Source organism: Poecilia reticulata, linkage group LG14 (assembly GCF_000633615.1).
Source record: "Poecilia reticulata strain Guanapo linkage group LG14, Guppy_female_1.0+MT, whole genome shotgun sequence".
Lineage (NCBI taxonomy): Eukaryota > Metazoa > Chordata > Actinopteri > Cyprinodontiformes > Poeciliidae > Poecilia > Poecilia reticulata.
In genome coordinates this window covers 8,469,840-8,497,771 of record NC_024344.1, presented here as the reverse complement: position 1 = coordinate 8,497,771, position 27,932 = coordinate 8,469,840, and the positions used below count along the sequence as shown (strand labels likewise).

At 38.5% G+C, this 27,932-nt stretch overlaps 3 protein-coding genes across 6 annotated transcripts; 1 reads left to right on the top strand and 2 right to left on the bottom strand.

Moving 5' to 3' along the window:
* Window positions 1-72: 72 nt before the first annotated feature.
* On the bottom strand, window positions 73-3,429 carry prdx4 (peroxiredoxin 4). Its single transcript, XM_008427014.2, has 7 exons — window positions 3,124-3,429; window positions 1,598-1,715; window positions 1,392-1,508; window positions 1,125-1,247; window positions 537-667; window positions 374-408; window positions 73-184 (listed from the first exon to the last, which is right to left on the bottom strand). Exons 1-7 carry the CDS (start codon window positions 3,332-3,334, stop codon window positions 134-136), a joined length of 786 nt encoding a protein of 261 aa, XP_008425236.1. The 5' UTR covers window positions 3,335-3,429; the 3' UTR covers window positions 73-133.
* Window positions 3,393-27,710, top strand: map7d2a (MAP7 domain containing 2a). 4 transcript variants are annotated; one of them, XM_008427017.2, is made up of 18 exons: window positions 3,393-3,474; window positions 12,036-12,088; window positions 14,083-14,175; window positions 14,626-14,712; window positions 14,790-14,867; window positions 15,684-15,847; window positions 16,045-16,141; window positions 18,093-18,182; window positions 20,320-20,426; window positions 20,521-20,636; window positions 20,715-21,043; window positions 21,139-21,286; window positions 21,406-21,574; window positions 22,320-22,424; window positions 22,551-22,601; window positions 22,778-22,817; window positions 24,649-25,315; window positions 26,035-27,710. In XM_008427017.2, exons 2-18 carry the CDS (start codon window positions 12,052-12,054, stop codon window positions 26,288-26,290), a joined length of 2,634 nt encoding a protein of 877 aa, XP_008425239.1. In that variant the 5' UTR covers window positions 3,393-3,474; window positions 12,036-12,051; the 3' UTR covers window positions 26,291-27,710. The 4 variants fall into 4 exon arrangements, with proteins under 4 accessions (XP_008425239.1, XP_008425240.1, XP_008425241.1 ...); XM_008427016.2 differs by lacking the exon at window positions 3,393-3,474 and adding an exon at window positions 11,730-11,957; XM_008427018.2 differs by lacking the exon at window positions 3,393-3,474 and having other exon boundaries at window positions 11,729-12,088; window positions 21,142-21,286.
* On the bottom strand, window positions 4,821-11,250 carry pdha1a (pyruvate dehydrogenase E1 subunit alpha 1a). Its single transcript, XM_008427022.2, has 11 exons — window positions 11,102-11,250; window positions 9,953-10,021; window positions 9,616-9,789; window positions 9,274-9,400; window positions 8,649-8,740; window positions 8,437-8,529; window positions 7,720-7,875; window positions 6,626-6,697; window positions 6,472-6,539; window positions 5,935-6,043; window positions 4,821-5,749 (listed from the first exon to the last, which is right to left on the bottom strand). Exons 1-11 carry the CDS (start codon window positions 11,147-11,149, stop codon window positions 5,585-5,587), a joined length of 1,173 nt encoding a protein of 390 aa, XP_008425244.1. The 5' UTR covers window positions 11,150-11,250; the 3' UTR covers window positions 4,821-5,584.
* Window positions 27,711-27,932: the final 222 nt, after the last annotated feature.

The window sequence follows — 27,932 nt, the reverse complement described above, 5'->3', positions numbered from 1 at the left end:
TTAGGGGAAAACACAAATGCAACATGAAATCAAAAAATGACACAAGACACCAAAAATTAGGAAAAAAAAATAAAAGATTTTATTTGAACTTGGTTGAAATTAAAAAGTTTGGGAGGGAAAGCAGAAATGTTGTTCAGTTCAGTTTGTCAAAATATTTCAGCTTGCCTGAGGGGTCAGGAATGATCTGTGGAGGAAGATAAGATTTAATTAGTGATTTTCTTTCAAATACACCGAGCATCTCCGATCAGTTTATGCCAAGAAAAAAAAAGCCAGAACTTCAGAAACGTTCTATTAAACTCATCCAAATCAGGTTTTCCATGTTGCATTTTGTTTAGCAAGACAACGATTCAGTCCAATTCCCAGTCATACTTACAGTGTCGCTGCCTGGCTTCCATCCTGCTGGACACACTGTAGGGAAAAAAAAAAAAAATAATAAAATACTAAACAAAACCAGGTGTCTATTCAAAAAAACAGATCTCATTATAGCCAATAGATAAATAATCTTTCCAAAGGTGAATGAAAAGCACTTCCAGTACCTTCTCCATGTTTGTCTGTGTACTGGAAGGCCTGGACCAGCCGCAGAGTCTCATCCACTGATCTTCCCACGGGAAGATCATTCATGGTGATCTGCCTTAGGACGCCTTTGCCGTCGATGATAAAAAGACCTCTGACAAAGACATGGACATGTTAGATGAGGGTAGGGCTCACCATGTCAAATACCCACTTTAGTCCTTTCCCGCCCCCCTCTATGAAGTAGGATTTGACTCGAGTCTCAAAACGTAGTCCCTATATCAAAAAAATTTAGATTAAAAAAAAAAAAAAAAACTTAAAAAAGGTTCTGCAGCATAAGAAAAAAATATTCCTTGTATCATATGTTATGGTAATTATTGCAATAATTATGACAAATGATAAAAAAAAGTGTTTAAAAGTCAAATAATGTTATAGATAGCCTAATAGAGGTCTAATTTGGAGAAGTTTTCCAGAACAAATAAATAATAATAAAAAACCCCCACAAAACATCAATTTCGTTCCAATTTTTTCTTTCGATTGGTCCGTTTCACTTCTCCAGCATTACAGAATAGCATTATTTGAACCAGGATGGTGATTTTAAATTTGAATTGCACCTCAGCGTGTGACCCTGGTCCTCCAAGTAGACTCCATAATCTTTTGAAATCTGGTGTGTGAGGTCAGACAGCAGAGGGATTTTCATTGGTCCGAGTCCACCCTGCTTCCTGGGGGTGTTGATCCTGTTCAGAACAGAAAAAGTGAGCAAAACACTTTAGACAAATTATCACTAAAGTTACGGAAGAGCTAGGGAGATCAATATGTAATCATGCCATTTACTGAATGTGGTTTGCACTTTATAAGTCTACTGGAAGTGGTTTCCATACCAAGCTAAATGGGTGAACTGGGAATCCACCGAGCAGGCGACCACCTCAGTGTTGATGGCCTGAAATTCATGCACGCGATCGCTGAAAGCAATGATCTCAGTGGGGCAGACGAATGTGCTGCAGGAGGAAAAACCCATGATGACATATTTTACATATGTGATTAAAGACAATGTGATTTTACAATAATATATTCAAGACATACGTACAAGTCCAAAGGATAAAAAAAGAAAACAAGATATTTCCCCTTGTAGTCGGACAGCTTGAGCTCCTTGAATTCCCCATCAATGACAGCAGTTCCTTCCCAGTTGGGGGCAGGCTTCGAAACTGAAATGGAAAAAAAAAAAAAAAAAAATGCACACAAAAATTATTTTCTTTGAAATGTTTTTTACTTTCATATTCCTGTCCTGTAGGAGACTAGTAATTTCACTTTACTAGTCGTGCCAAGTGGATACAATTTTTGACACTAAACCACTACTGATTTGAGCAATCAGTTTATTTTACTGGGCTTGAAGAAATTACGTATTCTTCTTAAGAATTAGCTGTCTTTACTTACAGAGACATCAGATTTCAGATGTCTTCCACATTTATTTTAATCATTTCAGTTTCCATACTTAGAGACTCAGTTCCTCAAATTTTCCCAGTCTCGACCATTATAGATTGACAGTTGATGGCAAACAGATGGTTGGAAAAAACAGATCAACAGATGTGTTTGGGAGGATATAACTTATTATTTTTCAAAGTGAGAGAGGGAATAGAGAATAATTAACCATAACCAATTTACTTTTTCCATGCTTACTCTGACCTCGAAAGTACTTCAAGTTCCATACACGATCATTTCCACAGTAGTGGGATTAAAAATTATGGACTGACTCTAAGAACCAAAAACTGCCAAATTGAGTACTTATCTAAAAAAACAAACAAAAAAAAACCACAACAACAGGCTTTATGTGTTACATGACATGTAAACATAATTTGAGCCACGGTTTTAATAACATATTTTCTTCACATAGATAGAAATGTTGAACATTCATCTGATATGGTTGTGGCACAGTAGTTTGTCTTATTTTATGTTACATACTCTCCATCCAAGTCATCTTTGCAAGTTCTTTCCTTTATGCTTTTCTGTTGTCCTCAGTTTTGGTGGACATACTCTGTGTTTACCAATCAGACTGCCAGGAACAGGTTTCCCATGTTTGACATCGGTCTCAAATTACTCGCATTCAAAGTGAGCAGCAAGCCATAAGTAATTGCTAAAGCAAGAATAGAGGACACGGCTTGCATTAAGGTAAGCCATGGACCATATGGCAGAGAAGCAAAGCAGAAACAACTAGAACATACGCACTAGCTGCGTGTTGTTAAGATTTTATGGGTAAGCGTGTTGGTGTGCCGCTATTCTGGGTCATGTGTCAGGGGCGGAGAGAGACAAACTACCCAATCAATGTCACACACTGACGTGTCCTACAAAATTGAATCAAAAGCATTGGAAATAAAATCACGTTTCTGGCGTGAAATCTAAATAGGAGTTTAAAACCTATGAGGAAACAAAGGGACACAAGGTAACACAATTAAACGCTCATCCGCAGGCTGAGTCAGTGCGCATCTGTCATCTTCCCACAGGCACAGCAGTGGCTTCCCAACAAGAAACGCATCTAAAAACGGGAACTTTCAGCGTGCAAAACATCGGTTCAATAACCGGTGGGGTTAAAAGCAGTGAGGGGAGGAAGGAACTCACTCTTGGCTTTGCTGAGATGCAGGGAATGGTCGGACACGGGCACACGGAAAGCTTCTCCAGGATATACGTGTCCTCCAGCGTAGTTGTGACACTGGGAGTTCTTCAGGTGAGCGCCTTCCTCTGCAGAGGCGATTGCGCTGACAAGGAGCAAGGCAGCGCAAAAGGCGCACAGCAGCTCCTTTTTTGCACCAGTGCTGAAACCAGACTCCATTGTGTGGTCTCCCCGTGTGCACGTAGAGTTTCAGACTTTCAGCAGGAATGAAGCCTTCTTCCTTATCTTCTTCTTCTTCGTCATTTGGAGATTTCCTGCAGCTGGCGTCCTCATTGCCGCATTACCGCCATCTTCTGGAGGTAATTAAAATTTCAGATTAATTGTTAGTGAAAATATATAAAGCCACCAGATGCATATCCTTGTAAAATAATTTATTCTGTGTGTACTGAAAGAAGCATAATTTTCAAGATTTTTGCAACCTCATTACATTTATACCCCTAAATAAAACTTTCATCAGAAAAACATTCTTAATTCAACCAATGAAATGCTTTAAAATGTTTCAAACCAATGAAGCACAAACTGAAGCTGCAAATGTCATCTTTGGCTATAAACATCACTAATGTTTGGAATTGAACCCCTTCATGAAAAGTGCTCATTTTAACTCTGGAGGAGCTACACAGATATACAGCTCATGTGGATTATTCTGTTAACAAGATGTTAGTCATGCACTTCACAAATCTAAGACCTTTACTGAAAGACAGGCCAGAAAACGTCTGATTGCACTTCATATAAACCATGTAGCAAATGAGATTAAAGGTAATTTTTAATACAAATTGCACACAAACAAAAGAGCTTAATATTTTTTTTATTACCAGGGTTCACTCAGATCCAGACTGTTCATACACTCTTCTTGAATTACTTGCTACTCCAAATGTAAGCTTTCCATAAGTAACTGAACAGCAGCCATTTTTATTCCAGTTATAATACATCCATACAAGACATTTTGATCTTATAAAAAGGCTGCCAGTGTTTAAAAACAGCTGAAAGTTAAAAGTTGTATTTGCTGCCAACAGCTTGTGTAGACATGCAGCATGTTCACAACAATGTATGTTATCAAATATGTTTGTACTATGTATTGAAACCAAATGGAAATTCTGATGCACCACCTTCTAATAATTACATTTGCTGCATCTGGTAAAATAACCATCTTTCGTGAATAAAGTAATGTCATAAAAAGCTGCAAGGTCAGAAATACTTAATCAAACAAGTCTTCAATTTGGAAAGATGAGTTTATATCGAGGCCGTAAGATTTATTACTTCTATAAATACACATTCAGTGGAATCCTGACTCCCAGAATTTAGGATATGTACGACAAACTTTACATCCACAATCAATTTCTCTCTAAAATCGCTGAAAAGCTACAACAAATGTAAATTCATATCTCTGGTTATGGAGTAAATCAAAGATGAGAAGCTACTTTCAGCATATTTAGCTGCGCATGTTTAGCTGGGTCAGGTACATACAGATACAAGAAACCTCTGCACTTCTTCTTTAATGTGGCATTTTTAATGGAAACATACTGGTTGAATCAAACCTTTTGAGGTATTTCTGTCATGAAAGGTCAAAAATGTCTGGGTAATAACTGCCTGAGGATCTATTATCATCATTTACACTTAAGGAGAAAAGAGTTCAAAGACATGCAGGTGGGTTTGACATGAAGAGTGAGATTTATTGCACCTCAACAATGTCCAGAGCGTAACAACAAAAAGGTCAATATGGAGTACACTATCCATACAGAAGTTTAAGAACTTAACGCTTAAGAAAAACACTTTTAAATACAGAAGCTTAAGAAAAGCATCATAGGTACTTGTTTGAAGTTTTAAATTCATAGATGGGAACTTCAGATAATTCATCGGGACTGGCAATTTAAACCGGATCTTGCTCATATGGCTCACAGTCAAAATATCTTAAAAATATAAATACGTGTTTCAATGAGAATGTGGCAACGATGTTCTTCAGATTACCCATCTCCCAACTGTTTTGTGTTTCACTATATTCATTTTAATCTTAATGTCAGAAATGGTGTAATCCAAGTATCATGAATGAAAAAGTTGATTTGAAAAGGGTAAAAAAAAAAAAAACCCACTCACCATTAGTAAATAAGAGTGATAAATAAGTCCAGATGTTTTAGCTGTGTTTGAATGCAGACCCCATACAGACTAGAGTGGTTATACAAGAAGAAACTTGAAAGTTGAACCAATTAATGTCAGTTTAACTCTGAGAACATGTTTGTAAATTATGGCCCTCATCGTTAAAAAGTGGCAATAAAAAAACGGTTAAAGCTCTGGATACAATGCATTATGCGAGTTCACATATAATGCACTCAAACAAGGTGCATCATGTGAAGTGTGTTCAGATAACAGTATGGGGGCTTGAGTTACAGTTGAACTGACGAAGCAACTCAGACTTTAGCTGAGAGACTTCAGTTTGGTCCACGGGTTGGTGCCGCGCACCTCCACTGGTGGACTGTTAGAGAAGATGTGGTTGCACAGCTCATCCAGGGGGGGTTCGGGATCCGTGGTGGCAAACTGAGCTGCATCTTCGATTTCCTTCCTCACTTCCACATCGATCTCCTACAGATGCAACACAGACAAAAAAAACAAACAAAAAAAAAACCTTAGTGGCAACCAACACGCACAGAGCAGCTACTCAAGCAATGACAATTGATTATGCAGCTACGTGAAAATAAACTATTTCTGCAAATTTTTTGAAGAAAAAAATCTGCTACAAACTTGTTCAACTTCAAAGTATTTGCTACCTTAAGCTCCTCCACGCTGGCCATGTTGTTGCTGAGAAGGCGGTCCTTCAGCAGGGAGATGGGGTCACTCTTACTGCGGACCTCCTGGATCTCTTCACGTGTGCGGTAGCTAGAAGGGCAGATTGGTGCAGGGACGTTGCAGGGATTGACTACAATAATCACATTTGTACACTCTATCCAAATATAAGGATTTGAAAAAAAAAAAAGAACATGATTTCCTGCAACATATAGCAGCTAATGAGTCATATTTGGATCTGTTGTACCAATGTTGCAGGATCCAAATTAGAATTAGGAAGGTTTTATCTCTGATTTTCTATTATTCTACAGAGGTTAATTAGCAACAGCCAATAGCAGGATTAGCTCAGTTTTTCCCCGGGCTTTGTTACTGAAAGGACACTACGGAGGGAAGGAAAGTATATGAAGACTACTGCAAACAAGCCAGAAGCAAGAAGGGCAGCAGCACAGAGAACATGACATTTAACATTTTCATATTAGTAACAAGAAAAGCAAAACAGTTGAGGTGCTGTGATCAAGTACCTGACACCGGGGTCGCTCATACTGTGTCCATGGTAACGGTATGTCTGTAGCTCCATGAGTATTGGACCCTGATGAACAGAAGCAAACGTTTAGCAGAAGAAAAAGCAAAAAACAGCAGCAGTAATAACTTTTAAAGCATTTTATTAAGACTAACCTTCCCAGACCGGCAGTGATCAGCTGCAAATCTAGTTGCTTCCCGAACACACAGAATATCCATACCGTCAACCTTGGAGGCAAAAATGGTCATTTTAATGAATCATTATAAGCTCTTCTGAAAGAATCTATGCTTGAAACAAATAGTTATTACAGCTTGGATAAAATTAGGCATAAAATCCCAACTTGAAGACCAGTTTTTAACCACATGACTCACATTATTTACTTTTAATGTAGGTTATTCCAGACAACCTGAGTAAAAAATCCCAATAATGAATGAATTATTTGTATTGCTATCTTAGCAATGCTGACAATTAAACTTACCAAGTTGACATTAAATAATAATTTCAGTTTTTACAATAATTGAGCAACTCAAATCTATTTTTTATTAAAAAAATATTCCTGGTTGCTATCTACAACATTATTTTAACATTCATATATCAGTATTAACCCAAATATAAATATTTTTAAAAAGTGTCATATCAACTATATGCTTTTATTCTAAGTAAAATATTATCAGCTGTTCCTTTTCCTTGTACAACTGATCTGCAGCTTTAGGCATCATTATCAGAACATTTACTGAATTTTGCAAAAGAAAATGATAAAAATATCAGTAAGTCAGCAGAATCCCATCAGAAATCCTGACTTGCATGGCATTACTGCACTTACTTCCTGTTTGTAAAAGAATATAATTCGAATTCTTATTGATGGTGTATGGGACACTGAACAATCTTGTTGGTCAGGTATCAAACTCCTCAGATCAGATTTATGTCAGAAATAAAACCATTACTCTTTCAACAAGTTTTTCCATAAGAGTTACTTATTTTATCAGTTCATGTTCAAGTTTTCTAATTTACAATTGGATTTTAACTTTATGTGATACTTACATTTTGTACTATTGTTCAGTTAATGTATGTGTCTTTACTGGATCTTATTTATGGTGTTTTCCTGTAATACTCTTTAAAATACTCTGTATGTAGGAAATACGCCGGCCTTGCCTTTTAAACTTCCCCAAAAATAATAATATAGTGATCCACGCTGTGTTGAATTATGCTGGCAAAAAAAAGATTTACGTAGGTAAGTGAAAATCTGTACCCTGAGACCAGGAATAAACTCTCCCCTCTTGAAGTAGTCGGTGCTGGCTGCGGCTCGCTCTACTGACGTCCCCATGCCGTACCTGTTGTTCTCACAGATGAAGATAAGAGGCAATTTCCAAAGAGCTGCCATGTTGTAGGTTTCAAAGATTTGACCCTGAAACACACGCAAGAAAACATTTTTTTAATTTTGTTTTGCTCTCTGAAGAAATCCAGCAAAATATAGTCTGATTGATTTTACATGACTAATTTTCAAATTAAACGTTTCTCAGAAAACATTCAGAAAAATAACATGAGGCTGGAGTCAGATATTTAAATCCACTTAATACATTGTAAAACAGGCATTTGCTGAATAAATTTGAATTTCCCGTGTTCTGAAAATTATTAAAGGACAAAATTATTTATACACGTTCAAAAATATGCATAAAAGACAATGATATTTGTTTAAAAGTACCTTCTAAAATTGTACCTTAAAACTATTTTTGCAGCCATCAATCAGTTTTCATATTTTAAGCGTTTGTTCCTCTCAAGAGAAGAAACAGCCCAAAATTAAACACACCTGTATTTATGAACATATGCAAACTTTGATGGAAAATATATATACTATTTGTCACACATTTTTTTCATCCTGTAAAGAAGGTGATAAATGCTACAGTGAAAAAAAAGAGCTTTTGAGATGCAATTCAGATGTAAAATACCAGGGATTTGTGACTCATACCTGGTTGGCAGCACCATCACCATACAAACAGACACAAAGCTCATCTGTGCCCTTATATTTGCAGGCGAGCGCCACACCTGCACCCAGAGGAACCTGAAGAAACAGATACACCTAAGTTAAAGTTATCATTAGTTCTCTCCCAAAAACAGTAACAAATTACTTAGAAAATAAAAGGTTACCCACACACTTTGTCTGAGAGTTCAGGAACTTACCTGGGCACCGACAATTCCATTTCCTCCATAGAAATTTTTACAATACATATGCATAGAGCCTCCCTTGCCCTTTGCAATGCCGCCTCTTCTGCCTGCATATAAAAAATAAACAGACATCAAGAACAAGGCAGGGAGATGTTATCTACAGTTCAAGCATTTCACAATTAAACATGGACAAACACAGGTGACCCTGGGCTGACCTGCTAGCGCCGCAGTATGACAACATGTATTTACAGTGCAGACATCAAATCTGCAGATGATTCCACCATTATCACCCCACTTCTCAGCTCAGCAGACCACAGAAGCTCATCACTTATACAACCTAGATTTTAGACTGTCACTAGTTTGATACATTTATCCGGTCTGCTTTACAGAAAGTTAGATTTCTATCTTGTTGCAGCTTCTGCATTCACCATAGTTGTGGGATTTATGTTCTTGTCAGTATCAACGGATAGATCTGTCCTGTGTGTTTTTCACACAAAAACAATTTAAATTGTCTTAGTGAACATTTCCAACAGATGCTGAAATAAACAACTACTTTTACACTATAATCTAGGGTTGAGTGCTGAATCCATGCAGAAACGTAATCCATCTTGAGATGAATTAGCTGGCACTGCAGACTCACCAGTGAGTTCAGCCATGATCTCCTTGACGGTTCCTCCCCTTGTTAAAGTGTAGCCGTGTGCGCGGTACGCTGTGATCAGGTGATCTTTTAGATTAATCGATGCCTCGATACCAACAGCACAAGCTTCCTGCACATGGAAAGCAGACAAATTCACATAAATAGACACATATTCTGAAACACAATCTTAATTTTTTATCAGTTATTCTTCTCAAAGAATCCCTTACCCTAACAAATTCTTACAGTTTCTAGTGATAAGCATAAATTATTCCTGAATAGTGCAGTGAATCTGTGTATTTGCACTGTGTGGACTGGTGCGAACAAGCTATGAAGCGTTATATTCACCTGGCCGTCATATAAATGACAGAACCCTCTGATGATCTTCTGCTTGTACAGCTGGTCGGCCTTCAGCTCCATCCGCCTCATAGTCTGCATGGTGCGGTAGTACTGCAGACCCTCGTCCCGCGTCATAACCACCTGAGTTGCAGGGGCCTCGTCCAGCTTGAAGACGTCACATTTCTTGAAAGAAAAAGAAAATACGTGAGAAACCTAAACATGCATTGGACAATTTGATAGAGTGTACAACATAATATAAATATTATTTTACTGTTGGAGAGGATCTCTACAGCCTAATCTCAATGACCGAAACTTTGGGAACCAGGGGTTAGTTTCTGAAACATACCTTTATTTCAAACGTTGCCTGGGTTGTGAAGTCAGAATAGGTCCGTGCCGACACGACAGCTGCAGCTCCCTATCGTAGGGCAAGAAGAGGACATAACAGGTTTAAAAAAATCAGCACATGTTTCGTAACTTTCTCACATCGATAACTGTCGGTGTTACCAGATATTCTTAAAAATTACGATTTCCAACATCCTCCCCCTGAAATTGTACCTCATCAAAAATTAGATACATTTATGTTTAATTTTAAATGCTTCCTTTCTTTAAAACGAATAATGTTTGTTCAATCAATGTATTTGTTTAGTAAGAATAGTCTGTTTCTAGCCATTTAAACACTGCATCTCAATAATGGGTGTGGCCTTTTTGGATGAATAACAATGGCTACAAGTAAATTGGTTGCATTAATTTCTACTCACTAATAAGAGACAGAAATACTGCTTGTTGGATGTTCCAGAGTGATGTCTAATTTATTCCTTTTTTCTAGATCAAAAGTTTTTGTAATTGTGGATCATAACTTTCAGCAGGTTTCAAGCTGATCTAAAGTTACGTAAAGATGAAAAACAATAATGTATATTTACAAAACGCTACAGATAATCCTATTCTCATTTAACACTTCTTTCAGTTCAGATTTTTCCCCAACATTTCTAATAATGTCACTATTTTAGATGAACGTCAATCTATAAACGAACAAATTTTATTTGAATCTACTAAAATGCAAAATACGTATATTTGTGTTGTGTAAATAAACCCACATTTTACAAGTCTGACAGTTCATATAGTGCATACCGAAGCATAACGTCTTGATTAGTAAAAGAGCTAGCTAACTGTGAAGTTGTTGTTTTTTTCGCTTTTACAACAGACAGCAACAGAAACGGTGACGGTTGTGCTCGAGTATTCAGGAAACACAAAGTCAAGGCACGAAAAGCTAGATAATTGAGTCACTGTTGGCCAAAGCGCTGAGAAATAAAATGATTGTGGATATGTTTGCAGGAGTTAGCTTCGTTAGCCAGACCTGCTACCAGCACCGGCCTCACAAGGTCAGAAAACAGCTGACAGATTATTTAGGATAAACAACGCGCGATTTCAAAGGCAAGGCATATTAGCCAGAGTCTAACTGGGGCACAACATGGGTTTAAAAAATAGTTTAGCTTACATTTCTCTGAGCGCAGGTCCTCAGTACATTGGAGATATTGGTCAGCATCTTTCCCTCCACAGAGACTACACAGCTCGGTTCAACCCGTACCCGTCCTTCTACCCAACTCAGGCCCTGTCCTTCCGGGGCCGCTTGCTCCGCCCACTCTTCTTCTTCTACTTTTCTTTATACCTCAATACCGAGAACTAATCGCTACCGCCACTACACTCAGATGTCAGTATTACAGTGACACTAAATAACTTAAAACGTGTTTTTATAAGGCTTGTTTGTCCGACTAAAATCTACCTTTTAAAACCTTAAGGAGGTATAAAACATACTTCATGTTGAGCCCACGTTTCTATATTCAAAATGTTTATTAATCAGATGTAACAATTAAATGTTTTAGCAGTAAGCGGAAAAACTACACAAAATAATTAATAGAAGGCTTAAAAACATTGGCTTGAGTGGAGGTCTATAATTTAATTAGTGAAATTAATTACTGAATGGACTTTTACTAGAACTGTAAAATATTATGAACAATGATAGTTCAATGATGTGGATATGACAGCGAGTTATTGGCCAGTATGCGCATTCTGTTATGTTTAGAGTTGGACCTAAGCTGCGTGCAACGTGGTAACAGTGCGCGCTCACGCTGTGACGCACGGTTGGCTGCTCCAAAACCCGATCGCATGCGCTCCATCATCCAGCAGCATCGATCTCCTCATCCACATCCTCTCAGCCTTTTCTAACGACCTTCAGCCTCTAGAGCTGCACGTCTCGGTTGTCTTTATCCGCCGTGGCTGCTCCTGCTTTTTTTTTTTTTTTTTTTTTTTTTTGGAGCTGCTCCTGCCGCTACTGTTGTTTTGGAGGAAAACGGGTACCTGCATCGGCATCACTGCGGAGTGATTTGGTGGGACAACAGCTAATTCGTTCATTTCTTTGTTTTCTGGCTCAGATCGCGGCTGAAATCCATGGCGAAAACGAACGCGTCATCCATTGCAGTGACAGGTAAGCTTCATGCAGGGTTTGTTTTGGACAGGTTTGAAACGGCGCTGTTGTATTGACGCCCGGATTAAAAGCAGACTCATGGATGACGCAACTGATCACCGCTTTATGTGATGTCTGCACTTACCCGTTTTGTTGTGCAGATCTAGGTGTTTTTTCTATAATAAAGCTTCCTAAAATTAATTAATAAGACGCAGAAGAAACGTGTCAAATGTGTGTTTCTTTGTTTTCCCGCTTGATACGTGAATTCAGCTGGTCATTTTAGACAATGCGATACACATCAATGAAAGCGTTGAAATACAAAAGAAGAAGAAAAGACAACTTCCTATAAACCTGGCATGCTCATGGATTATATTCTCGTCATCAAATCTGCGATGACTGAAGCATGAGACAACATTAAACTCGATTAAGATGAATCTTTTACTTTAAGTGAGTTTCCGCCCTCCCCACCCTGTAAAAGGGGACATTTCCCTGCAGGCCAGATCAAATTAGATATAATGAGAGCAGATTGGCCCTTTTCAGTGCTCACTGCTTCTAGCAGAAAAAAGTCAACTGAAAACCAAGGACTACGGTTTACAGCTGCAGTTAAGGCTCTAGCGCAAAAACAATAAAAAAATAAAAACCTTTTGTTTTAACTTTAATTCTAATGTGGTTTGAGTGACAAAAAAAAATTGTAACTGGTACTTACAACAGTCCAGTTTAAATTGAACTACAGTATTATCAATACATTTTATAGAAAATAGAGCTTGGCATTAGTGGAAGCTTTATTCTTTCTTTCTCTCTTTCTTTCTTTCTTTATCATATATTATTAACTGGGTGTCAAGTAGTATACTTTGGAAGCTTAATATTTTGTCATTAAAAGGTCACATGCTCTAAAGACTAAAAATGTAGATATTTATGTGTTTAAACAAATAAAGATGTTTCCATTTATTTACAGAGCAGGGTTTGGCCATTGCCCCCCTGCTCCCCCTCTTGGGGGCGCCAGTGCTTCAAAAAACGTAAAGGCTTCTCTAAAACCACCTGATTCATTACCTAATGGGTCCCATCATGCCCTCAGAAGCATCAATAAAAGGTGTTTTTATACAAATGTTGTAATCAGTGTGTTTAATCCAGCCAGTCGAGAGCTTTAAATTAGACCTGAGTAGCACTGGGTAAAGCACATTTAAGTTCGGACCTCATCAGTGTTACATGCCAGGTTTGACCTCTGACGTAAACCAAGTAATTCACTTGATGGAGTGAAGTGACTGTTTGTTGACAGGTTAGCTTGCGACGCACATATTGATTCAGTGAATTTGTGGGATTAAATGTTTTATATGGCAGTTTACACCGCTTTTGTCAGGAACTCTCTAACCCGATTCAGCCTGCCATATTAACATTTATTACATGTTTATTAGCTTTATTGAGAAATCTTTGGCTATAAAAGAATTCTTTGTGTCTAATTGATTGATGTGAGATTTTTTACAATATGATAATGCAAATTAAGCAAAACAGTTTCACAGTATTTACAAAAACTGTAAAATATAAAAACATTTAATTGCTTCTGCAGTTGTTTCTATATAGATTTTAATAAACAGTCTAGCAATGCACAGCACTAGGTAGGGGAGGGGCAGTGTTCTGTAAACACTGCCCCTCTTACCTTAAGGAGGGGCAGTCCTTTTGTAAAGTCCTTTACAAAAGGACTTTACAAAAGACCTTTTGACTTTTGCAAAATCAAAAGGTCTTTAAATCATCAAAGGGACTTAAAATCATCCCAATGATATAATTGACTTTTTTAAAATGTTTTTAAAATCTTAAGTTTTAACACTGATCCAGGTCAAGTTATAGGACATGTTATAAGTTGAAAGGGAGCATTTCCTTAATCTGTCAGCCCTGACTGCTGGCTCACACTCATTGTCCACAAGAGGCTTGCCATTACAGCTCCAGAGCATTTTCTCCATGCATTTCGTTGTTAATGCAAGAAAATCACCCCTGTGAACTGTCATTACATTGTGCATTAGGTGAAAAGATGGCACCACCATCCATTACTCTCCTTCCTGACAAGAAATCGCCGACAAACGGTCACAGCTCTCCTGGTCGGACGGGAAAAACAAGTGAGTAATCCTCTCTCCGTCTCTCGTGCTTCAGTCACATAAATCCCACTTTATTTCCACGTCATGTCATCTGGATAAAAGTCCCTTAAAGTAAAAAGATTTAGACTCCTATCCAATTTCTAGGAGGTTCCCACTAACTTTAACTGGAGGCTTTATTTGGATGTCCTGATGTCGGGTTTCATTGTTGTCAGGAGCTGGTTACAACTCAGCAACGCTAACAAGAAAGGACAGTCAGCATATGTAAAGTGATGAGCACATCTTTGGTGTCGCGGTTTGTCCTTGACATAAGGCGTTTTGCAACACAATGCATTTAACACACATTAGCTTCATTCAATTGAATGCATATGTCCCCCTGCTGGCAGAAAAGCAGTGCTGCAGCTTAGTGCTGAAATCCTTCTCAGGACAATCCGAGAATACGTTTTAACCCCCAGGTGATTGTTTTGATTCCAGCTCCATCTAACGCAGAGAAGAGGCCACACATGAACGGACATGCATCCCCCTCACATCTAACGAGTAACAATCATGGAGGGAAGCAAAGTGAGTGTTCCTCCCCGACGATGCCGTCCCTACTGCAGTCTTGCCGACTTTTCCTGACATCACTGCTAATCTTTTAGGTCAGGAGGGCTACATGAAGACTGATGACAGGATGCGTTTAGCCAAGGAGAGACGAGAGGAGAGGGAGAGGAGTCTGGGTAGGCTGACGTCTTGTTTTTATTTTTTTGCTCAAAGCTTTCTTTGCAAAGTTTGCTTGTGATATAATATCTGTGGACCTTAATGGGTTGTATGAGGGCTCTCCTTGTCTGGAGAAGATTCATTTAGAGTTCACTGGGTTTCTGATATGATGAGCTGTGTCATCATGGAAAGTCTGAGAGCGACACTGAACGGTCCACAAAAGTAGGTCTTCGACTAGGAGATAATCCTGCTTCTCCAGTGGTTGCCCCATGGTGACAAGGATTTTTATCTCAGCGAGTTAATCTTGAGCATAGAGAGACAGGCGAAATCAAACTCGGTCTAGCTCATAGGTGCAAGCGACAATAAACTTAAAAGAAATGAGTATTCCAACATAAAAACAAGGTTTTTGTGATCTTAGTCATCATGCCACATCTTCACTCGTTTGTCCAAAAGTTTGCCAAATGTCCCAGATTATGAGAACATCTCCTTTACAATGCTAACAGAAGGTGTGAACTAAAGAGCTGAAAATGAATCAAACGTTACTTTACTTATTAGTTTAAATGTGTGAAGAAACATTTAGACTAATACTTGCACTATTTCTGCTTTTGACATACATCTGCTCTGTCAGATTTGTTTTATGTTTTTACGAGATTTACATCACAGTCAGATGTAAAATGCTTATCACTGATTTATCGTCGGGTCTCATGTCTATACAGTACAAAAAAAATCTTGGCATTTTAACAAGAATGTGTACAGTTTTCCACAGTATGACTGATGTTAATGTTTAACTACATTTAAAACCATAAATTATGGTTTTAAATCCGTGTCTCTCGCAGCGGCCAGGGAGCAGCTGATCAGGGAGAAGGAGCGCAGGGCTCGACTGCAATATGAGCGCACCGTGGAGGAGCGCTGGAGACGGCTGGAGGAGCAGAGGCAGAAAGAGGAGCTCCGGAGAGCTGCAGTGGAGGAGAAGAGGAGGCAGCAGCTCGAGGAGGAGAGGGTCAGATGAGTTTAAAAGTTTTGTGTTCAGACCTTGACAGTGTGTAGTACCAGACTTAAAAAGCATGTTGAGTTTGATCTGTTTTGACTTCATGCCTAGTATTTGGAATGTAGCTACTGATATTTATTTGGAACGCCAAAATCCAAGACGAGGTCAGGGAATTGAAAACAAAGTAAGTTTATCCGTGTTGCATGCAGGAGCGGCTTGAGGCCCTCATGAAGCGCTCTCTGGAGAGAAGCCTTCAGCTGGAGCAGAGAACAAAGCGCTGGGGAAGGGGTTATCCTCCTGGAGCAGGTACGGAGGTTCAGATATAAATGTCGCCTGTTCTGTAAGACTCAAGGATCTTTGTTGCCCTGCACACTTACTGACTCCTACTAAACATGTGTGCAAAGCTTTAAAGCCTAATAGAGAAGCAAAATCTCACTGTGACTAATCGGAAAAAAATTCAACCTTTGCTTACATTTATCCAGAAATAAAACATCTCATGTTAAGAACAGTTTGTTTTTTGCAAAACAATTCATTCCCCACTTATTATCCATCCATCCATTTTTTTACACCCTTGTACCTCAGTGAGGTTGGGAGGGGTGCTGGTGCCTATCTCCAGCTTCCCCACATATTAGTTCAACTAAATATATTTAAACTGATTACAACTAAAATATATTTTAAAATTGATTAGGGTCTGGGTATCTGTCGTCTACAAAAGGCCTCTAATTAAAATAGGAAAGCCAATAGCATATGTGATTAAAATAAGACGGGAAATATCTAAATCTTGATAAGTCAGGAGAAGGCTACAGGATATTGCAACCAGTATTTTGTAAAGAAATTTTTAGCATATTCTCTGGACATATATGTTCCATTTGATTTAAAATGGTTATAATGTCAGCAGGAGAAATATTCACAACACAAAATCTAAAATCTCCCAGAAGAAGAGATGAGACCAAAGAAAAGGCCCAGGACTCCAGATTTTTTGGGGAAGATTATAATAAGAGAATAGGCAAAGGTATCTCACTGTCTACATGCTCTAACCTTGTGAAATGTTTTAGGACAAGACTGAGTGCTGGTTTATTAACAAAAGGGTTTCTTTTTTACAAAGCACTAACGGCATCAAGGGTTCCTGCTCTTCCCCTCTCAATATAAAAAAGTAAAGGTTGGATTTTTCTAAAGTTTTCACTGTAAGATTTTGCAACAACAACAAAAAGAAATAAAGTAGCCCGAGCCTTTTTAGCATACACACGCAACACTGTGCATGTTTTCATGAGAGCTTTGACCATTGCTTGTGGCCTGCTTATTGAAGTTTGCATGAATGTATACACCAGACAAAATAAGTGTGGAACATGTCAATGTTTTCTTTTTCAGTTTAGATATTTCTGATGGGGGCATCAACAGGGAATTTACCACATGTCGATAACGACTCAAGTGATCCACGCATACAATGAAATCAGAGCAAATTAATCCACAAAGAATTTCCTAGGCAAAATTTTGGCTTTACATCCAAAGGATTTACCTTTGGTCTCATCTGATGAGATTAAATTCTCATCAGATGAGAAATCTTAAAGAGGTACCTGGCGGTGGCTTATTTATGGACAAATAATCTTCTTTTCAGATTGTCACTCGAATGGCACTCACTGGAGAATTTAGAAGCTTAGAAATACACCTGTAGCATTGCTGTTAGTATACTTTTCTGCATTTTAAATTTTATATCTATTCTATCCCTTTTTGCTTATCATGTTCAACATGCATTCTAAGTTATCAGTATGTTTGTTTGGGGACTAATTTGCTCTGACTGCTATTACCTGCATGATCTGCTTGAGTTTTACCAGATGTCAAAAACCCCATGAAACATTTTTCCAAATTGAGAAAAACGTTGATGGTTTCAATATTTATTTTACCCGCTGTATCTCTTTTCCCAGAGAGGCATTATAGAATTACATGTCGGCATGGGTGTCTCTTCTCCATCTGTAGAAATCACCTTCTGAACCTCTGTGAATAAATCCAGTGCTGGTAAATGCTAACAAAAACCAGCAATATTTTCTTATTTTTTATAATCACTCACATTTCTGCTGTCACTGAATTCATCACTTCAAAACATTTTCAAACTCACACAATATTCCAGTTCGCTCTGCATCGTCACATCCCTGCTGGTATGTTAATTCTCACTCATTCTTCACAGCTGGATGAGAAGGTTATCAAAGAAACTGTTCATAATGCTCTGTTTGCTCTGCTCTGCTCCGCCCGCTGCCTATAGGTGACTGTGAGAATGTCCCACTCCCTTTCTCTGCTGCCTCCGCCTTTTCCCATGGCATTGCCTCCCCCCATCCTGCTGTCAGCGGATCTGGTAAATTTAAGCCCCCACCCATAACCTCCCAAATGCGTCTCCCCCATGTTCATCCAACAGTTACAGTGTCTGTGTGACCATGTTTGTTTCTAGATTGAAACAGGAGTTCAAAGATGCGAACTCTTTCTGTGTTGCAGGAGGATTTGGCTTCTTTTTTGGTGTCGGTCTGTGATATAATATGATGCAGTGCTTTGCAAAAGTTTTTATACCCTGTGAACTTGTATCACATCTTAGTTTCTGCAAATATGTTTCAAAATTTTCTGTCAAAATTGTTGCAAAGCTATGCCTTTTTAAAAGTCCCCTTTTCTGAGACACTGCTAAAATAAAATATATTGTTTAAATCTCACTATCAGTGCAGCTCTGTGAAGGCCTCAGTAAACTGTTTGTTAGTGGACATCAGTGAAACATCCACAAGTAGCAGAATCTGTTGACAGGATACCTATTAGTCACCTAATATTTATATTTATGCATCAAATTGCTCAGTCAAAGTCCACACCAAGATCTGAACAGAAATACAAAGAGATGCTATGTTGCTCTACTTTGCATAAATGAAATCCAAATGTTGCTTGATACGTGACAAAATTTGGAAAGCCTCAAAGGGTACAAACATTTTTGCGAGACACTGTACATGTGTGATAATCTGTATGCTCAGCCTGCTTTCATTATTCTCTGCTTGGTCTCCTTAGCGGATGCCTCCATCACTGAGTTAGAGGAAATGAGGAGCCGCAAAACCTGGACACACGTCTCCATGATTCAAATAGGGACAGATGTTGTACCAGAATCCTTCACTGATTAACATTCACTCAGATTTTCTGGCCTTGATGTGATCTGAATTTATGCAAATGCAATCCTATTGATCAATTGGTGATGAGCTCATTTTTGTTTAGATTTGTATTGGTGCAACAGCACCACAATGTAGGAATAATAACAATTGGAAAATGGACCAGCATCAGTGACTTTATAATTGTTGATGGGAACATGCTGTCCTCCATTATTCCATCTCCCATGGCCAGATTATTTGCTCTAGTAAACATATGCTTTCAGTGACTAAAACTCTGCCCAGGCTGCTTAAAAGCCAGCGTCTGGATTAATATTCCCAGCTTAGTGATCCCCTTAGTAACTAGGAACATGCTAGAGAGAATTGGATCAGGATGTCTTGGATATCAGTGGTCTGAAGAGTTTGTTGAAGAGATTGTTTAGTTTTAATTTTTACTTTTTTACATTTTTAACCTGGGATTGGGATTATAAAATGACAGCAGCCATGTGGTGCTGACTTTGGCTTTTCACAGCAGACGGATGCAGAGATAAATCACAGATGACCTAGAATAAAAATAGACACAGATATTGTTAGCCCAATGAGATGACTTCTGCACTCCTCAGAGATTGCTCTTATGTCGGGGAGTTACAAAGACTATTTCTGGTGTCTTTCAATGAAGCCTATATTTCGGGCTTGTTTTTTTGTGTGATTGTGCTTTTTACAGCAAGTTTTTGCCTTTTTTAAAAAAATCTTCTGACACAGTTTACAGTGTGGCGGTTCAGAAACAATGTTTCTGGATTTCTGTTTTTACATGATTACATTTATTAAGGAAAAGGAAGGTTAATTTACTAACTGCAAGTATTCATGTTAAACCCTTACACAAAACCTAACCTTGACAAAACACTGACAAGGTAAAACATTATTTTCCTTTCTATGATGCAATAATTGATTCACAGAAATTAAATCTCATTTTCCCCTCCTGATTCTTGTACATCATGGCGCCTTCCAGGGGACTGAATGCATAAACAGACACAGTGAAATGTGATGGAGGATATTTTATTTCAAGTATAAATCCTGGGTCAGACTAGTATAAGAGTTTAGTTAAAAAAAAACAACAAAAAACACACAAACACCTGTGGATAGTGGCACAGAAAATGAGAAATTAAAGCCTATGTGTCTTTTTATACATTGTATGTAAACATCTGGTTTCCCTTGGTTTTATAACACCATTTTGTCGCCAACAAATTAGACTCTAAATATGAGTTCATACGAGTTATATATTCTGTAGTTTAGTTCACTTTAGACTGTCCGGGCAAATCTTTTCTGTCTGAATAATATTCAGTTGTAGAAACTGACTCAAATGTGTGTGCTGTTGTGCAGCACCCTGCAGCCCTCACAGGTCACCTTTCTGCAACGCACTCAATGCTGCATCTCCCAACAGAGCTGGACTTCAGGGAGGCTCCCAGTCCACTCCCAGTACCCCCAAGGTCACATCTTTATGTCATGTTAAGCGTACTTACACAAAATGAGCAGCAGTTGGATAAACGTTGGCTTTATGCTTTATTGAAACTCTGTTTTCAGAAAGAGCGTCTGCGCCGAGACAGAAGAACTGCTTCCCCAGTTTGTGGATCCCCTGTGCGAAGATCTGAATCCCCAGCAAGTGTCACTAGGCAGCTGACTTCCCCCTCTGCCTCCAGGTAAGATTATTTGTTGCAGAAATGAAAGGTCACATGGTCAAATATGCAGTTCCCTATCGTCAGTCTCTCTTCTTGCAGATTAGCGTCTAAGACCCATACCCAGTCTCCCAGCAGTTCTCCTCAGTATCACCGTTCTCCAACCAGATGTCACCCAAACCAGAATGATGACAGGAAAGGAGAAGATAAGAAGCTGGAAAAAAGGGGGGAACAACCCAAAGCTGAGTCAGCAGCAAGAACCAATGCAGAAACCAAAAACCTAAACTCATCTTCACAAGGCCAATTTGTTAGGAATTTGAACAGAGATACGCATGAGAAGAATCATTCACCTGACAGAAGGAACCAAATGTCACCAAGAGCAGATCCTTCAGAGAGAAGATTGCATGTCAACGGACAGAATGGAGACAAAGGTAAAGCTAGATTTACCCACAGTTGCATTATAATTGATCTCAACACACGTTTCATGTAAGGATTTTAACGACATCTTTCCTCCATGTTTTTTCAGAAGCTGTCGCAAACACATCCACAGGAAAAGTGGGAGCTGGCACGACGAATGCAGAGGAGGCTACAAGGCTGCTGGCAGAGCGCAGGCGCCAGGCTCGAGCTCAGAAAGAGCTGGAGGAGAAGAAACAGGGAAAAGAGCAAGAGGAAAGGTGAGTCCCTCGTAAAAATCTGGAGTTCTGACAACTGATTCGGACAGCGAGGCTTTGTAGACTAAACTTGTAAAACTAGAGTTTTGATCCTTGCTAATGATATTGACAATTTCGATCAGATTGAGGGAAGAGGAGCAGAAGAAGCAGCTTGCCCAGCAGCAACAGGGGCAACAAGCGAAGGCACAACAAGAGGAGGTGAGACGGAACAATGTGATGGACCACCACAGGCTCAAGCTGGAAGAAGACAAAAGAAAGGAAGAGCAACAGGAGGTCCAGAGTGAGGCAGAGGTCAGTCACAACAACGAGGCAGATAAAGAGCTTTACTTGATGGTTGTACAGTGCCTTGGAAAGATAGTCCTACTCATTGAATACATTTTATATTTTGTGATGCTACAACAACTCCAATGCCACTCTGAGTGGCATTGGAGTTTTCCACTCACTTGTTTTGAGTTTTAACAAAATAACTCAGTTTATTTTGTTTAACTGAGTTAAAGCCGTAACTCTTGCTGTAACTGGAGTGAAAATAAATGTCAAACTCAGTCTTCAAGTAGATTTAGGTTTGGACTTTGACTGGGTCATTCTAATACATTGATGTGCTTTGATTTAAAACCATTGAATTGTTGCTATGGTTGTATGTCTCAGGTCATTGTTCCCGTTTTTAGCCAAATCCATTTTTTTTTTGTTAATCTTGACCAGCATCCCTGTGTCTGGTAGGAAAAGAACATCCCCAAAGCTTTATGCTGCCACCACCATGTTTCCTCATGAGAATTGTGTAAATAGAATAAGGTTGAGTTCCCTAAAGACATTTCTATTTTGGTGTCATCTGACCAGAGGGTTTATGAGTTTCTTTCAGCAAAGGTTGTCTTCTTGCCAGCTTTGTAGAGTGCAGGCAAAATGTCACAAGGTGTCCAGGGTATGAATAGTTTTGGAAAACACTATCTTCACTTTTTATAGATATTTCTTTTTGTAGACGTTTCACTTTTTTTTTTTTTTTTTTTTTACAACAACTCCACTTGTTTTCTACGACAAATAGAAAGAAAAAGCAAAGGTCCAGGCTAAAGAAGATGCAGAGCGTCAGCGGCAAGGCAGAGAACAGCAGACACAACAGGAAGAGGAAGAGCGGCAACTCAGGAAAAAGGTTTAGTTTAACAGAATTATCTTCAGAAATTAGCAAAAGCAATCCGAGGTTCATGGTTACAGTTTCCAATGTAAATATTCTAATTCAATAGTTGGGAAGTAAATCTCCATTTAAAATGTTTTGCAGAGAATTGAGGAGATTATGAAGAGAACCAGGAAGAGTGAAGCTGACATGAAGGTACTGTGAGAGGCCTTTATCGCCTGCAGATTGCGCAGCCACGCTTTTATTTGTCCCCCCTCTTAACTTCCTTTTATCGACTGCTTGACTTTCTGTTTTTGCTATTATTATTAAATTTTATTATTAATGACTCTTTGGTTTTGTGTCCTCATTGCCTCTGTTGTGCACTGAATCAGAAAGAGGAGCAGGTGCAGACGTTGCCGGTCTCACCTCCAGGTTAGTATACGTCCGGTCAGCCTGAAGACGCGTTTAAGTTTGCTTGCTGTCCATGCTTATTTCGCCCCTTGGCTGTATGCCTTGCTGCTGTAAAAATGCAAACAGGGCATGTGTGGTTTCTGATTTCATTTTTCCTATCAGCAAATCTTAAGCATGTGCAACAGCAATCTTAATTTTTCTGAGTTGGATTGTCTGCAGCGACTTCTGATGCTTTAGCTTTGGTTCTTCAGAATGTGCAAGAAAAGAATCCAACAATCAAAAAAAACAAAAACAAACTATATTGGTGCTCCTGGTCGTGCATTTTAGTCTCATGATGGAGATCAGACTTTGCATGGGGACTGCAAACTGCATTCAGCAAGAATGACTGATTATGCACAGTTATTAGGCAAAATAAGTTACATAATTAATGCGCAACATTGCAAAATATTGTTCACTACCCCATTTATTTTTTTTAGATAATATGAAATAGTTGTCACAAAACTATGATAAATTTAGTTAATAATTTTTCAGTGTCTCTTTCTTGATCTCTTTGTAATCGGTTTTACATCCAAAAGCAGCCAACGCCTCAAAAACAGCTGTGTTCAAAACTGTACATTCAAACACTTGACACATGAATCCAGAAAAATACAGATTTATTAATAGCTTGTACAGCTAGCTGTAGTTAATTTGGCCTCAAACCTATGAGTTAGCAACACAGTTTAGCTGGGCTTGATGTCATTCCCAGGTCCAAGTTTCAGCTTCAGGGATAAACAGAACAGAACATAAGTAGCTACCAGCACTGGTTTCTGGTTCACTGTCATAAACTACCCCAAAGTTGCTTTATTTAGTTTTTATTTTGCAAATATTGAATGCCAACATTTTTATTTTTTATTTTATTTATTTTTTTGTTGTATTAATTAGGCAAGTAATGCAATTAGAATAAAATTGCCAGAATTCAGAACTAAATCTGAGAGAGAAAATATATTGTGTGTTTTGAAGAATACTCTGGACAAGATGTGCCCTCACTACCTGAGAGATTTGGAGAAACTTCAAAAGACAGAATGAATAAATATTACTTAGACAAGAGGTGGAACGCTGAATGACTTCTACCAAATAACTCTGCACACTTTTACTTTTTTTTAATAAGCAAATACATAGCAAAAAAAAAAGGTTTTATAAAAAAAAAAGTAAAAGTGTGCAGAGTTATTTGGTAGAAGTCAGTCAGAGTTCCACCTCTTGTCTAAGCAACATTTATTCATTCTGCCTTTTGAAGGTTCTCCAAATCTCTCAGATAATGACATATGTTATTACAAGGTGAAAAAAGCGACATTTTAAATGGGGTGAGAAAACTTTTGAGATCCACTACAGGTCAATTAATCGAATAACAAAAATCAAAACTGCATGCCTTTGAGTTTAGTAATTTTAATAGACGGTTTTCTTACCTGCTACTCATGTCAGAAAAGCTACTTACCTAATAACTGTGCATGCTAAATGTGGCTCCCTGTGGAGGTGAAGAAGCAACAGTGAAGGATTTTTTTCCCTCTTGATGCTGATTGGACATCCCTCACTGCGTAGCTGTATCATGGGAGCTGACTGTAAAGCCAGGGCTCTCTTCTAAATGCCCTTGAAATATTTTGGCAGCATGGTGGAGGGAACTGACCTGCAATGTGCAACTTAACACAATTTTATTGTTGAGTTTTATCTTGAAGAAAGGCTATTTTCGATCCCTGCTCTCTCTCCATGACTTTGGTCACCTTTATAAGCTCTGCATTTTTAACTAAGATCAAAGAAATACCCAGAGATATTGGGAAAACATTTCAAGTCCACTGTAATGTTTTTGTATTTTTCACAGGGGATGTAATTACCAAAGCTCATGTCATCAAGCAGGCAAGCAAAAAGGTTGAGTTTCAGGTAAAAGAGGAGATAATGGTGCAGGTTGAAACAAAGGGATGTGTTACCCTCAAGAAAGAGGCAGCAGCACAGATGGACAGTGACAAGAGTAAACAAGTTCAAAATAACACTCACCCAGTCACACAGGCACTCAGTGTTCCTGAAAAGAGACCTGAGAAAAAACAGACCAGTAAAGAGAATTGTGGCAGCCAAATCAGCAAAGAGGCCAGCGCCAGCACATTCAAGCAGCAGGGCAGAGAGATGGAGTTGAATCTGAACATGCACCACAGATCCATTGTCAAAATCACCACACAAGTTCACACAGAGTCGACTGAACTGACAGGAGACACTAAAGCAATGCAAAGACAGGGGAGTGTGATGAATGGAGCGGTGAAGGGTGAAGGAAGTGCCTTAAAATGCAGCCATCCGACCTCTGAAGGAAGCAAACAGCAAAGTAACGTATCAATCTCAGCTGAGGAAAAGGCTAAAAAGGGGCCTGACGATGGACTTGGTAGATCCTCTTTGACGATGGTACCGTTGGTCCATTTATCACCACCAGTCATCAAGCTGGAGCCGTTAGATGTGAAAAGAACTGAATCCTGTGATGATGTGCAATCCATGGATGTTAGGTGAGTCCTTACTTATGGTGCCTCGCAGAAGTATTAGTAATCTATAAACTTTCCCCTCATTCTTTGTGTTAGAACCAAAAACTTTAATGCATTTGCTTTGATTTTATACTATGGACGAACTCAAACAAGCTTTGCACATCTAACGATTGAAATTGTTGCCCAATCTTCTTGGCAAAATGGCTCAAGAACATTGTGGTTTTGTGATGTCTTTGATGTTGTTTAATCACTAATGTTTTATAACAAACCTCTGAGGCTGTCACAGAAAATCTGTTTTTAAGCTAAGGTCAAATTTGTAGTAGGGGTGCACCAATAAAGCGGCCCCAATTTTGTTAATTTTGGGAGATGGGTGATCAGCCAATACTTACATGTGAAGCCGATTTTTCACCAATCTTATCTACCTTGGCAAATATCTAAAAAACAACCACTGTCCTCTTTTGCTCTGCTGTGATAGAGGTTTGACTGATAGACCCACCCATCAGGTGATGTCTGTACATTGGGTATTGGTCAAATTTGGAGTCAGCGGTTCAAGCTTCTTAAAAGATCGGTAATCGGCCAGAAAACTGAATCGGTGCATCCCTATTATTTAGTATGTTCTTGATTGTATTTCCGGTATCATTAGGGTGTGCCATTGAGACATGACACAACATGTAGGCTGCCTCAGGATAATTAAGCAGCTAAAGTGCATTTAAATTCTATTTCTTTCTCACAATGTGTTTCAGCCCAGCTTCGAAGGAGGAACTAATATCCATCCCTGAGTATTCGCCAGATAATGAAATCGAACAGGGTTTCATGAGCCACAACCAGGCTCTTAAGGACTTGATGGACCTGACAGGGAGTGTCACCCACACAAAGCTCCCTCCTGAGAGCACTATAGGCGACTGCAACAAGAACCTGATACGCGGGGTTGTTAGTCCAATGACAGATTCAAAGCTCCTAGGGGTCGCACCCCCATCCTCAAACAAGCTAAGCGTCTAGTTGTCTGTTTAGCTCTTTCTCTTCTGCTTGTACCCACTTTCTTCTATGACTTTACAACCTGTGTGATTGTAGCTACAGGAATCGAGCCATAGAGACTGACTGAAAAATACACACTGTAAGCTAATGATGGAGCTTGTGAATTTATCTGTGAATGATTTCTTTTTGATTTAAAAGACAAAAATATGTAGGCTGACTCAAAAGTGCTTGTATATATGACGAAGTAGAAAACAACAACAAAAAAATTAAATATCAGGGTTCTAGATAGAATAGAAACTAGAAAACACAGGTTTCCTTTCTTGCATTAGCTTGTTACAAATTGCACATATTTCTCATAGACCTGATACAATATTGAATTATTAAGAATTACTATTCTTGTTGCATTTCAATCTCTACCATCTTCCTGAATGTTTAGATTATATTTACTGACTTGGTGGAGAAATGTGCTGTGTCAAGTTGTGTTATCCATGCATGTATTAATGAATGAAAGTATGAAAGTAAGACTCCACCCAAACTGGTCGAACCATTCTCTTCTCCACCCTATAAAACCTTATCATGGGACTGTTCACTTATTGAAATAATTCCCCTAAGCGCATGTCACAGAGCAAAAATTATGGCTGTCAAAAAAAGAGGTTGCACCACTTTTCAAACAATGGCACATTAAAATATATTTTTTTTCTAGGTGAAAGGGGTGAATTTATGATGGTACAATAATCAAGCCAGGCACCCTTTATTTATGAATTTTTAAAAAAGCAGAGAAAAATTCTGACAGCTGAGAAAACTTCCTGTTACTTTAAAAGCAATGTGTAGCAGCAACCTGCTTTGTCAGACACAGTTTTGGTAAATCTACCATGCAGAATCAAAATACTGGCTTTGGACTGACACTGTCCAGTGCAAGAACAATAAAGATCCTGCTTCAGCAAAAACCTGTTTGAGCAAGTTGTGAAATAATAAACCATAGCAGGTGTTATATTCCATGTTAGGAATTGAAGTTTTAGAAAAACATGCCTTAACAAGAAATGACTGGTTCATGTTATTCATGCTATTATTCTTTTTTTTTAGCAAGTGGGTGCTGCATTCTTGGAAATAGACTTTAGGCTCTTGAGCTATTTAAATTTCTTGAACACAAAGGTTATAAGGTGATATCACCCAGGTGAAAACATATATAGCATAACCATTGCATTTGCACTGTTTTGCACATTAAATCATCTTCTTATAAACATGTGGATTCTGACTACTAACTAAAACATGGATGTAGAAAAATACTATTTTCAGGTCTGCTCATATACCATAACTCAATTGTATCATGGTCAGCCTACATTATGCAAACACTGTAGACATTGTTTGTGCATGGTTAGCATGGTCATCAGTATGTAATCCAATAGGAATATAAATAAAAACAAATAAAGAGTAACAACAGGAATTTTGAGTTTCTGTGTGTGTTAATGTGAGTTTTTCATCAAGCTGGCAGTTTAAAGAAAATGTAATCGAATTCAAAATGCAATCACATTGTAATGATCATCTAAGTCCATCTTTAGAAAAACGCTCAAAGAACAAAATTATTGACCAGTGAAACTGATTGCATCCAGCAAGATCTGTAAGCTTATGGAGAGCTGAAATGGCTCTCCATAAGCTCTGATAAATT

Excerpts from the sequence above, each read along its gene's own strand:
- map7d2a (XM_008427017.2), top strand. The coding sequence starts at position 12,052 with ATGGCGAAAACGAACGCGTCATCCATTGCAGTGACAG. Across the intron at positions 12,089-14,082 it reads GTCATCCATTGCAGTGACAG|GTGAAAAGATGGCACCACCA; the intron begins GTAAGCTTCATG and ends ATTGTGCATTAG. Across the intron at positions 21,044-21,138 it reads CGGACAGAATGGAGACAAAG|AAGCTGTCGCAAACACATCC; the intron begins GTAAAGCTAGAT and ends ATGTTTTTTCAG.
- prdx4 (XM_008427014.2), bottom strand. The coding sequence starts at position 3,334 with ATGGAGTCTGGTTTCAGCACTGGTGCAAAAAAGGAGCTGCTGTGCGCC. Across the intron at positions 1,716-3,123 it reads GCATCTCAGCAAAGCCAAGA|TTTCGAAGCCTGCCCCCAAC; the intron begins GTGAGTTCCTTC and ends TTTCCATTTCAG. Across the intron at positions 409-536 it reads CACAGACAAACATGGAGAAG|TGTGTCCAGCAGGATGGAAG; the intron begins GTACTGGAAGTG and ends TTTTCCCTACAG.
- pdha1a (XM_008427022.2), bottom strand. The coding sequence starts at position 11,149 with ATGCTGACCAATATCTCCAATGTACTGAGGACCTGCGCTCAGAGAAAT. Across the intron at positions 9,790-9,952 it reads AGGCAACGTTTGAAATAAAG|AAATGTGACGTCTTCAAGCT; the intron begins GTATGTTTCAGA and ends TTTTCTTTCAAG. Across the intron at positions 8,741-9,273 it reads GATCATGGCTGAACTCACTG|GCAGAAGAGGCGGCATTGCA; the intron begins GTGAGTCTGCAG and ends TTTTATATGCAG.